Source organism: Ciconia boyciana, chromosome 2 (assembly GCF_034638445.1).
Source record: "Ciconia boyciana chromosome 2, ASM3463844v1, whole genome shotgun sequence".
NCBI classification, from domain to species: Eukaryota; Metazoa; Chordata; class Aves; order Ciconiiformes; family Ciconiidae; genus Ciconia; species Ciconia boyciana.
Window position 1 is genome coordinate 18,207,333 of NC_132935.1, and position 12,980 is coordinate 18,220,312.

The window sequence follows — 12,980 nt, forward strand, 5'->3', positions numbered from 1 at the left end:
CCTGGACTTTAGTAAAGCCTTTGACACAGTTTCCCACAGCATTCTCCTGGAGAAACTGGCTGAAACTGGCTGCTCATGGCTTGGACGGGTGTACTCTTCGCTGGGTAAAGAACTGGCTGGATGACCGGGCCCAAAGAATTGTGGTGAATGCAGTTAAATCCAGTTAACAGCTGGTCACAAGTAGTGTTCCCCAGGGCTCAGTCTTGCGGCCAGTTCTGTTTAATATCTTTATCAATGATCTGGATGAGGGGATCAAGAGTACCCTCAGTAAATTTGCAGACAACACCAAGCTGGGCAGGAGTGTTGATCTGCTTGAGGGTAGGAAGGCTCTACAGAGGGATCTAGACAGGCTGGATCAATGGGCCGAGGTCAACTGTATGGGGTTCAACAAGGCCAAGTGCTGGGTCCTGCACTTGGGTCACAGCAACCCCATGCGATGCTACAGGCTTGGGGAAGAGTGGCTGGAAAGCTGCCTGGCAGAAAAGGACCTGGGCGTGTTGGTTGACAGCTGGCTGAATATGAGCCAGCAGTGTGCCCAGGTGGCCAAGAAGGCCAATAGCATCCTTGCTTGTATCAGCAATAGTGTGGCCAGCAGGACTAGGGAAGTGATCGTGCCCCTGTACTCAGCACTGATGAGGCCGCACCTCAAATACTGTGTTCACTTTTGGGCCCCTCACTACAAGAGAGACATTGAGGTGCTCGAACGTGTCCAAAGAAGGGCAACGAAGCTAGTGAAGGTTCTAGAGCACAAGTCTTATGACGAACGGCTGAGGGAACTGGGGTTTTTTAGCCTGGAGAAGCAGAGGCCGAGGGGAGACCTTATTGCTCTCTACAACTACCTGAAAGGAGGTTGTAGTGAGGTGGGTGTCGGTCTCTTCTCCCAAGTTACAAGCCATAGGATGAGAGTTGCACCAGGGGAGGTTTAGATTGGATATTAGGAAAAATGTCTTAACCGAAAGGGTTATCAAGCATTGGAACAGGCTGCCCAGGGAAGTGGTTGAGTCACTGTTCGTGGAAGTATTTAAAAGACGTGTAGATGCGTTGCTTAGGGGCATGGTTTAGTGTTGGACTTGGCAGTACTAGGTTAATGGTTGGACTTGATGATCTTAAAGGTCTTTTCCAACCTAAATGATTCTATGATTCTATAAGTTATTTAAGTAACCTTTGAGCTCACAGAATCTCTGTTACGGAAGACCTGAGCGATCAACTCCTTTCCCTCATACTGCAGATGATCACTTTGTAGAATTCAAATTTGCAAAATGATAAGTCTTTATAAATCTTATGTAGAATCTTTGAATAAAATTTTAGAAGTTCTTTCAAAAAAGTTCTTCAGAAAACGTACTTATTCTGTTCTTATATGAAGCCTCAGTTAAAGAATGAAGAAGTACAAAACTTCATGAGGCTAGTGATACTTTCATTCTTTTTATAAAGTTTTCACATTTCTGAACCACAAACACGCAACATTTAGGAACCTCAAAATCACACAAAGAAATGTGTTTGTTCTATTGTGCATGTTCTTGGAAGATATTTTATTTATCTCTGAGTTTGAAAACTGCAATTACTAGAATGTTTTTTTTAAATTTAATTTATATTATATCTGTCTTGATACGAATTACTAATCAGTGCTGTTTAGTGAAAATACAGGTAGTTGCATCAACAGTGTAAGCAGATCACATTTTATAACCTAAGAAGCTTCTTTTAGAATGCCTTTAACAAGAAGTAGAAAGTGGAAAGCTTATCCAGTCAAGTTTTTTTATGTCTGCAGCCAGAGATTTTTTTTCAAGTCCACAGTATTTCAGAAAAGCCTTGACATAATGTTATGCAAGCAAATAAAAGGACACAGTGTTCAAAAACAAGTGCTTCACTTAGTAGTATTAGTATTTGTCTAAGAAGAAATGTGAATACATTTTTTTGTTTCTATTAAAGCTTTGTAAATACTTCACTTGTTTCTTGTTTAACTTTTGGAGGACATTAAATGTCAGTGAACTGATTGCTGGTACTTGCTTCTTTTTTTCTTACTTTCTTTCCTCAATTCCAATTTACTTTTATTCACAGCTCCCTGTGGAGGAAACTTGACTGGCTCATCAGGTTTTATACTTTCACCAAACTTCCCTCATCCTTATCCCCACAGCAGAGATTGTGACTGGACTATCACTGTTAATAATGATTATGTTATATCATTAGCATTTATCAGGTAAACTGCTACTTTCTTATAATTTTTAAAGTCATGTTTGTAACTTTATCATTGGCAGTTGTTCAGAGCTTTGTAGGGTAACATATGTATACTTAATATAGCTATAAAGTTATTAGTAATTGTTATCTTTGTTAGCAGTCACAACAAATGCATTACAGTATTCAATACACATAGAGGTGGAGCTTGGGAGCTCATTGCTCCTGTTCAGTTAAAAGCACTCTCAGTTTACACTGACTGATGTGGAAGTGGATGGTGCTCAATTTACCAAGATTCTCTTCCTGAGAAGGCAGCATGGAGCAACTCACTGAATTATCCCCAACCCAGGAGGATGGTCTTTAATGGTGAAGCCTATTGATTCATCATATTTTGTATGAGACGCTCACCTGCTATTTAAGCAAAACTTCAAAAGTAGTCTTTAAATTTAGTTTTATTAGTCCGTATCACTTCAGGATACTTCAGCAGGATACTTCCTGTTGTACTGATTATTAAATGGAATTGTTTTAGCATTTTCCTTTATCACAATGCAAGATTAAATTGAGCTTAATAGAATCCACAGAGGAACATTTGCTGTCTGCATTGTATGTAACCCATAAAGTAAACTAATATATATATATTATGTGTGAAAAATATGCATCCCAACTGGGGCATATGATGATGTCACAGAAAAGTTTAAAATTGTACTTGTAATGTCCCATCAAATTTAAGTCCTTCTTATGCTGGATTTTCTGTAATAGTGGCTTTATTGTTCTGATCAGTGATAATGTGATGACTTGTTTAGTGATGTAGGTCATATAATTGTCTATTCTCAGTGCTCAGTGATATAGTATGTGTTTTGAATAATTCCTTCCAAGCAAATTGATCACTCAATTATATTTACATAATTAAAAATTTAACTATTCTGTTGGTGATTTCAGAATGCTGTAAGTTGCTAAGCAACTTTCTACTGTGCAGTAGCACTTTTTTGTTTGGTGAAATATCATGAGCTCAAAATATTTAATAATATTCTGCTCTTTATATTGTACATTTAGATATAAGAGATCCTCCATCTTAGAATAAAAACAATATTTTGCAGTCTGACTCACTATAGTATGTGAATGGTTTATATATCCCAAATATTGCCAAGTTGTTCTTAAAATCTGGACAATTGCTATGATTCTTGACAGAAGCTGACAAGCTTAGTCTTGGTCAAACTAGACTGCATACTTACTGAGATTTGCCTCACTTATGACACACAGACTGTTCCAGAGTGAGAAAAAAAAACCCCTTCCTGTATAAACCAAACTCTGGATACTCCACTGAGTAGTGTTAAATATGCTTTTGAGTGGCACTTACTCCAGGTAACACTTTTGAATTCAGGACAAACTATGGCACTTCAAAAATTGAACCTGTTGACATTTGACTTTTGCATTTCTTTTGCAAGGAAATATTTTTTAAATAATCCAAAAGTTAAAAAAATACTTTCCCTGAAGGAGCTGTATCAGGTCTTCAATGCCTACATTTATTTTAATCAGGAGCAAGTGTCAAGTAGAGACAAAATAATGCTAGTGTTTGGATTTTCATTCATTTACTAACAATCTTTTTTAAACTTTTTTTGTACAAGGACAATCTTATAAGTAAATTTGGTTAACTCTCTGCCCTTAACTAAAATTAAGTTCAAAATTAACTATTTAAGTTAGTTAATTAACTATAGTTACATAATTAACTAAATTAATTAAATTTTTTAAAATAACTAAAATTAAGTTCAAAAGAAAAGAGGAGGTTTCAATACTACACCTTTTCATTTAAACTGATAATAGGCAAAATGCCTCTTGCTCTTACTGTTACTGGAAGATCATCTGGGTTACTGGAAGATCATCTGGCTGTGTGAAACCGTTCAGTCTGACTGGAAGCTGTGTACACTCTACTCTGCAGCTGACTGTATTATATCATAAAGCATTTCTGCCAAAGGTTGCAGTAGTTCTACATTGTTTATTTCTCTAAAGCTTTAGAAATATTGTTATTAATTTTTTTCTATTTAAAAAGTTTACTTTTTTTTTCTGGCGAACAGCAAAATATTGTTTCTAAGCAAAGAACCAATAAATATAGTATTTCTGTTGTTTCCTAATAACACACTTCTACAAACCATTATTCTGACAGTGGGATTTTTTTCTCCTTTTATGAAAACAGTGATAGTAAACTTCTATTTAAGCTAATAAGAGTGAAAATGTTAGACAAAGCATATTCTATCTAATATTTCTCTTTTTTTTCTACAGTTTCAGTATAGAACCAAATTACGATTTTCTTTATATCTATGATGGGCCAGACGGTAACAGCCCACTGATTGGGAGCTTTCAAGATAGCAAGCTGCCAGAGAGGATAGAAAGCAGTTCAAATACCATGCATCTAGCTTTTCGGAGTGATGGATCTGTTAGTTTTACTGGATTCCACCTAGAATACAAAGGTAAATAAAATTATTTTTCTTTTCTATTAAAAAAGTTCAATGCATGAGTGTAAATTTTAATCTGTTTTAATTTCTCATAGTTTTCTGCCTGGTAATGTTTTGGTTTTGCCTAAGAGTATGGTAATGTGTATTATCTATACATACACAATACAATGTTATAAGGGTACTAATTTAAGATAAAGCTTCTACTGTGGTTTCACTCAGTTGATACACAATAATGTTAAATGCATGATTCCAAAGAAAAAAAAATCAGACATCAGTTTACATGTTTCAAAAATAATGATGCAGTTACAAAACTTAACAGCATAAATACATGTTTTTTCCAGAATGGAATTTATTTTTATTTTTCCTTTACATAGCAAAGCATGTTGTCATATATCCTTGTATTTGGTTTCTGTGGCAAGGTTTTGGTAGCAGGGGGGCTACAGGGGTAGCTTCTGTGAGAAGCTGCTAGAAGCTTCCCTATGTCTGATAGAGCCAATGCCAGCTGGCTCCAAAACGGACCACCGCTGGCCCAGGCCAAGCCCATCAGTGGCAGTGGTAGCACCTCTGTGATAATAAATATAAGAAAGGGGGAAAAAAACCTGCAGAACTGCAGCCAGAAAGAGGAGTGAGAATATGTGAGAGAAACAAATCTGCAGACACCCAGGTCAGGAAGAAGGAGGGGGAGGAGGTGCTCCAGGCGCCAGAGCAGAGATTCCCCTGCAGCCCCTGGTGAAGACCATGGTGAGGCAGGCTGTCCCCTGCAGCCCACGGAGGTTAATGGTGGAGCAGATATCCACCTGCAGCCCTTGAAGAACCCCATGCCAGAGCAGGTGGATGCCCGAAGGAGGCTGTGACCCCGTGGGAAGCCTGCACTGGAGCAGGCTCCTGGCAGGACCTGTGGACCCATGGAGAGAGGAGCCCATGCTGGAGTAGGTTTGCTGGCAGGACTTGTGACCCCATGGAGGGGACCCACGCTGGAGCAGTCTGTTCCTGATGGACTGCACCCCATGGAAGGGACTCAAGCTGGAGCAGTTCATGAAGAACTGTAGCCCGTGGGAAGGACTCATGTTGGAGAAGTTTGTGGAGGACTGTCGCCCGTGGGAGGGTCCCCGTGCTGGAGCAGGAGAAGAGCGTGAGGAGTCCTCCCCATGAGGAGGAAGGAGTGGCAGAGACAACCTGTGATGAACTGACCACAACCCCCATTCTCTGTCCCCCTGCACTGCTCGGGGGGAAGGAGGTAGAGCAAATTGTGAGTAAAGTTAGGCGTGGGAAGAAGGGAGGGGTGGGGGGAAGGTGTTTTAAGATCTAGGTTTTATTTCTCATTATCCTACTCTGATTTGATTGGTAATAAATTAAACTAATTTCCCCAAGTTGAGTCTGTTTTGCCCATGACAGTAACTAGTGAATGCCATTTCAGCGAAGCCTCCGAGGCGAGGATCTTTGAGACAGAGGACCGCATCGGGGGACCGTTGCTGCATCGGATAAACCGCGGCAAAACCGCGCAGGGAAGGGAGGAAAACAAAAAAGGGGGGGGGGGGGGGCACGGAGAGAGAGGGCTACCGCAGCCACGGCCCGGCCCCTGAGCAGGAAGGAGGCAGCTCCTGACGAGGGCCCGGCTCTGACTCAGCGTGGGCGGGGACAGGAGTGACGGCGGCAATTCCCTTCCCTTCCGGTACAAGAGCAGCCCCAGGGAGCGCGGCGACCAGGACGGGCAAACAGGGCGTGGCGCGCCAGAAGGGCGTGGCACGTCAGTTTGCGCAGGCAGGGCGTGCAGGGAAGGCGGAGTCACCCTACTAGCTCAAGAGGAACTGTGAAAAGTGAGTTCATTCGGTAGTCCCCATCCTTTCAGAAGAAACTCAGCTATGGTATTCACTTGTCAGAACGCGATGCCCTCTGTGCTCGCCGGAGTGGATGTGGCTACCCGGACAGAGCTCCCACGGAAACATGCAACCACCCAGGTCTCAGGCTGCAGGGAGTGCCTGGGCCTCTAGCTGTTCACGCATGGCAGCCGTGAGGACAGCTGTGTGAGGTGTGACCAGGTGGATGATTTGCTCTGCATGGTGGCAGAGCTACGGGAGGAGGTGGAAAGGTTAAGGAGCATCAGGGAGGCTGAGAAAGAGATAGACTGGTGGTGCCATGCTCTGCCCCCCCGAGACAGGAACAGGAGCAGCAGCAGCCACCAGTAAGAACCCACGATCAAGGGGATCCTGTATCCCCCCCCCCCCACCGGGCTGAAGGCAGCAGCTCAAAGGAGGAGGGTGAATGGAAGCAAGTCCACGCTCGTGGCAGCAGACGAACGCCCTCCTTGCCCACCTCACCTCCCCAGGTGCCTCTGTACAACAGGTATGAGGCCCTGGAGGTGGAAGGCCAGTCAATGGAGGAGGATGGGGATGACAGTCTATCTACACCAGAGGTGTCGCCCAGGTCAGAAGAACGTACCTCTTGTATTAACACCACCTCCACAAGGAAGAGAAGACGGGTTATAGTTGTGGATGACTCCCTTCTGAGGGGAACCAAGGGTCCGATATGCTGGATGGACCCTCCTCTTAGGGAAGTCTGCTGCCTCCCTGGGGCCCGGGTGAAGGATATCACGAGGATACTCCCTAGCCTGGTACGGCCCTCAGACTATTACCCCCTACTGCTCTTCCATGTGGGGGGCAATGAAGCTGCAACACAAAGTCCTAGGGCAATCAAAAGAGACTTCAGGGCTTTGGGACAGCTAGTAAGGGACTCTGGAGCACAGGTTATTTTCTCCTCTCTCCTTCCAGTTGAGGGCAGTGACACTAGAAGGAACAGAGGCACCCAATCTATCAACTCATGGCTCCATGGCTGGTGTCGTCACCACAACATTGGTTTTTCTGATAACGGGATGGCCTACACAGCAACAGGTTTGCTGGCATCTGGTGGGATTTATCTTTCTCAAAGGGGAAAGAGAATCTTTGCTCAGGAACTTGCGGGGCTCATTGACAGAGCTTTAAACTAGACTCGAAGGGGGAGGGGAATAGTATCAGGCTTGCCTGAGGGAAGCCGAGGGACGACGTGCCACAGTTAGAAGGAGCGGGTGCCAGCAAGGCCACTCAGCCTGTGTCCCTGAAACATGCAGGGTACACTGGGGCACAGGTGAAGTCCAACAAAGTTGAGCTAGGGGATACTGAGGCAATAGGAGCCAAGTGGGAAATGCCAGTGAAACGCCTCAAAGCACACAACGGGTGTTCTTCTATGAAGCAGACACGGACGACAGCCCAGCTGAAGTGCCTCTACACCAATGCATGCAGCATGGGCAACAAGCAGGAGGAGTTGGAAGCCATTGTACATCAGGAAAACTATGATATGGTTGCCATCACGGAAACATGGTGGGATGACTCACACAACTGGAGTGCGGCGATGGATGGCTATAAACTCTTCAGGACGGATAGGCGAGGCAGGAGAGGTGGTGGGGTAGCCCTGTATGTTAGGGAGTGTCTGGATAGTTTAGACCTTGATGATGGTGACAATAGGGTGGAGTGTCTATGGGTAAGAATCGGGGAGAAGGCCAACAAGGTAGATATTGTGGTAGGAGTCTGTTACAGACCACCCAACCAGGATGAGGAGAGAGATGAACTATTCTATAAGTAGCTGGGAGAAGCCTCACGAGCGCTAGCCCTTGTTCTTGTGGGGGACTTCAACTTACCGGATGTCTGCTGGAAATACAATAGAGCAGAGAGGAAACAGCCTAGGAGGTTCCTGAAGTGTGTAGCAGATAACTTCCTGACACAGCTGGTGAGGGAGCCAACTAGGGAAGGTGCCCCGCTGGACCTCTTGTTCACAAACAGAGAAGGACTTGTGAGCCATGTGATGGTTGGAGGCCGTCTTGGGCAGAGTGATCACAAAATGATAAGAGTTTTTGATTCTTGGAGAAGTGAGGAGGGGGGTCAGCAGAACTGCCACCTTAGACTTCCGGAGGGCAGACTTTGGCCTGTTTAGGAGACTGGTCGACAGAGTCCCCTGGGAGGCAGCCCTAATGGGCAAAGGAGTCCAGGAAGGCTGGACATTCTTTAAGGAAGTCCTAAAGGCACAAAAGCAGGCTGTCCCCAGGTGTCAAAAGATGAGCCGGCGGGGAAGAAGACTGGCTTGGCTGACTAGAGAGCTTTGGCTAGAACTCAGGAAAAAGAGGAGAGTCTATGACCTCTGGAAGAAGGGGCAGGCAACTCAGGAGGACTACAAAGGTGTAGCAAGGCTGTGCAGGGAGAAAATTAGAAGGGCCAAAGCTGAGCTAGAGCTCAGTCTGGCTGCTGCTGTAAAAGACAACAAAAAATACTTCTTCAAATACATTAGCAGCAAAAGGAGAGCTAAGGAGAATCTCCAGCCCCTAGTAGACGGGGGAGGGAACACAGTGCCCAAGGATGAGGAAAAGGCTGAGGTACTTAATGCCTTCTTTGCCTCAGTCTTTAATAGCAGGGCCAATTGTTCTCTGGGTACCCAGCCCCTGGAGTTGGAAGATAGGGACGGGGACCAGAATGGAGCCCCCATAATCCAGGGGGAAATGGTTAGTGACCTGCTGCACCACTTAGATACTCACAAGTCTATGGGGCCTGATGAGATCCACCCGAGAGTACTGAAGGAACTGGCAGAAGTGCTCACCAAGCCCCTTTCCATCATTTACCAGCAGTCCTGGCTAACTGGGGAGATCCCAGTTGACTGGAGATTAGTAAATGTGACGGCCATCTACAAGAAGGGCCGGAAGGAGGAGCCGGGGAACTATAGGCCTGTCAGCCTGACCTCAGTACCAGGGAAGCTGATGGAGCAGATCATCCTGAGTGCCATCACACGGCATGTAGAGGATAACCAAGGGATCAAGCCCAGCCAGCATGGGTTCAGGAAAGGCAGGTCCTGCTTGACCAACCTGATCTCCTTCTATGACAAGGTGACCCACCTAGTGAATGAGGGAAAGGCTGTGGATGTTGTCTACCTAGACTTCAGTAAAGCCTTTGACACGGTTTCCCACAGCATTCTCCTGGAGAAACTGGCTGCTCATGGCTTGGACGGGTGTACTCTTCACTGGGTAAAAAACTGGCTGGGTGGCCGGGCCCAAAGAGTGGTGGTGAATGGAGTTTACTCCAGTTGGCAGCCAGTCACAAGCGGTGTTCCCCAGGGCTCAGTCTTGCGGCAAGTTCTGTTTAATATCTTTATCAATGATCTGGACAAAGGGATCGAGTGCACCCTCAGTAAGTTTGCAGATGACGCCAAGTTGTGCGTGAGTGTTGATCTGCTTCAGGGTAGGAAGGCTCTGCAGAGGGACCTGGGCAGGCTGGATCGATGGGCCGAGGTCAATTGTGTGAGGTTTAACAAGGCTAAGTGCCAGGTCCTGCACTTGGGTCACAGCAACCCCATGCAACACTACAGGCTTGGGGAATAGTGGCTGGAAAGCTGCCTGGCAGAAAAGGACTTGGGCGTGTTGTTTGACAGCTGCCTGAACATTAGCTGGCAGTGTGCCCAGGTGGCCAAGAAAGCCAATGGCATCCTGGCATGTATCAAAAATAGCATGGCCAGCAGGAGTAGGGAAGTGATCGTGCCCCTGTACTCGGCACTGGTGAGGCCGCACCTCGAATACGGTGTTGAGTTTTGGGCCCCTCACTACAAGAGAGACATTGAGGTGCTGGAGCATGTCCAGAGAAGGGCAACGAAGCTGGTGAAGGCTTTAGAGCACAAGTCTGATGGGGAGCGGCTGAGGGAACTGGGGTTGTTTAGCCTGGAGAAGCGGAGGCTGAGGGGAGACTTTATTGCTCTCTACAACTACCTGAAAGGAGGTTGTAGAGAGGTGGGGGTCAGTCTCTTCTCCCAGGTAACAAGTGATAGGACAAGAGGAAATGGCCTCAAGTTGCACCAGGGGAGGTTTAGACTGGATATTAGGAAATTTTACTTAACTGAAAGGGTTGTCAAGCTCTGGAACAGGCTGCCCAGGGAAGTGGTTGATTCACTGTTCCTGGAAGTATTTCAAAGACGTTTGGTGAGGTGCTTAGGGACATGGTTTAGTGGTGGTCTTGGCAGTGTTAGGTTTACGGTTGGACTCGATGATCTTAAAGGTCTTTTCCAACCTATACGATTCTGTGATCTCTCCCTGTCCTTCTCTTGACCCATGAGCCTTTTGTTATGTTTTCTCTCCCCTCTCCAGCTGAGGAGGGAAGTGATAAAGCATCTTTGGTGGGCACCTGGCATTCAGGCAGGTTTAACCCACCGCAGTCTATTTAAGATGCTGTAAGATGAAACTATGTGCTACAATCTAGGAGACCAATATTGGAAATGAAAAAATATTTTGGCTAGATCTTTGTATGGTAGGCCATGGTAGAGCTGTCTACCTGTCTCAGACAGATCTGTCTGAAGTCATAACACAGTAGACAAGAAAATACAGGCTTGCAAAATTCATAATCAATAGGAGCTTTCATAACTGCCTCTGCATGGCTCAAGAAACAGAGATATTTGATATCTGATAAACGAATATGAAATATACAACAATCTGTAAAGACAATGAGAGGGAAAATATGGATGTTGCTGGTATAGAGGCAATACATCCTCACCTCCTTGAACTTATTTTCTTCTCCATTTACTCTGAAAGCAATTAGTAAATGCAAAGATACATGAGGGAAAGACTGATGCATTTGTTGCTTTGGCAAACCCACAAAGTCTCCTTTCACTTTCCTAAAGTCATCCGATTGTACAGATGTAAAGGAAATTGTCTCCACAGTATAAGCTAGTGTTGCGTTAAGAGTTACTGTCGCATACGAATAGGAGTCTGAGGAGTGGCTGGGGGGGAAACCCTCCCGTTGAGTCACGAGGTTCAGACAGGACCCCCTTGCTTTCTAAACTCCTTCTCAGAGAGGAGTCTAGGTGCAGCTAGGTCCAGTCTTAGTCTCAGACTTGGTCAACAGTTTATTTTCTAAGGACTGTGTGTATAGGCACTTATTAGTTCAGGGCTTTTGCTAAGGTGACAGCATTAATTTTTACACCCCCCAGTCTGGTCGTGTTGAAGGAACTATCACGGCTAGATTAATGAAGAGTGCAGTTTATTAGAGCAACAGACACACAGATTCTTTGGATTACCGGTGATAAGTTCACTGTCTGCAAAGCACATACAAATACCAAGAATATGAGTATGAATAACACGGCCGGACACAAACATGTATATAACACGGCCGGACACAAATGCATTAAAAGAATAACAAAGCGACTCTATAGAGATTTCTAAGTTTGCCGCGGAGGCACTTGATATAACCAAGTGTTCGACTCTTACCCAAAGGCGTCCCGATGGGGGGGAAGAGAGGCTCAGCCCGTCGACTGATTCCAAACGTCAGAGTGGTACACGATGGTGTCTTCCCTCACATTCTCTTTCTCTTAAACCATTTTATACTATCTTTCACCTTTCGGGTGGAGCTTGAGTGATTCTAGTCATACATACCTTTGTTTAGGATTGGTGTAAAGTTTTCTTGCTTTGCTTTTAAAGGTATAAGCTAGAAAAATTCAGTGCGCAAGCTCAGTGAGGGATGGTCGCACCTTGGAGGCGGGTAGCTTTTGGGATGGAGGTGTGTTTTGGTATTATAATGATGTTATAATGAGCAAAGTTCACCAAAAGGACAGCATTTTGTCAAAAACGTGGCAGGCTGTTGGCCCAGGGTAGTAAATATGCAGCTTATCGGTTCCATGACACCTTTAAGTTCCCCTATTATTGCAGAGCCTGGCTGCGGCATCTCCACAGCGCTCCACCCTCCGGGCAGCACCTCTTAGAGTCAGCACACCAAGTTCCCCTGGCGTTACCAACATCTAAGTTTGCAGGCCTAGGGAACTCCCCTGGAATGGATTCCTTACATGTCAGCCACATTCCACCTGGGGAGCTTCTTCAATGCTGTGCCTTACCTAAAAGTGTGAATATAAGTTCTGATTTTTACGTCACCTCAGCCATTATCCCACAGCTAGTCCTAAGGAGTTAAAAGTAGGTCTCAAACATGTTGATGGTGAACCCAGATGTATGTACTGTTCCACATCACTTAAAAATATTTCTTCTTCCTTCTCAATTAAGTTGAAGAATGATAAATGCAGATGGAAGTGCTATAGAAAGCAGTTCAGGGATGCAGAACTTCTAAGGAACAAGAAACTATATTGATTTTTCAAAGGGCATAATCTTTTTCTGCTGTGCTATTGAATACAGTCTTGTCTCATGGAATTAAAGGGTTTCTTCCATCCACTAATCCAAGTGCAAAGGGTACTCATTAGGGATACAGTCTCTTCTCATTCTTGATCTAGGTTTAAACAAATAAGTGAACTGCTGTAGTTTGGAATCAAAGCAGAATACTATTTCTAACATTACTGCTAGCCTGTGTGTGCCACTAA

The 12,980-nt window shown here is 44.9% G+C and overlaps 1 protein-coding gene across 3 annotated transcripts in view; it reads left to right on the forward strand.

Moving 5' to 3' along the window:
- Positions 1 to 12,980, forward strand: part of CSMD3 (CUB and Sushi multiple domains 3) — a 782,968-nt gene that overhangs the window by 537,648 nt on the left and 232,340 nt on the right. For all 3 annotated transcript variants that reach the window (XM_072852006.1, XM_072852007.1, XM_072852008.1), the window contains 2 exons: positions 2,056 to 2,194; positions 4,447 to 4,634. In XM_072852006.1, coding sequence (XP_072708107.1) covers positions 2,056 to 2,194; positions 4,447 to 4,634 — 327 coding nt within the window. The remainder of the gene's footprint in view (positions 1 to 2,055; positions 2,195 to 4,446; positions 4,635 to 12,980) is intronic.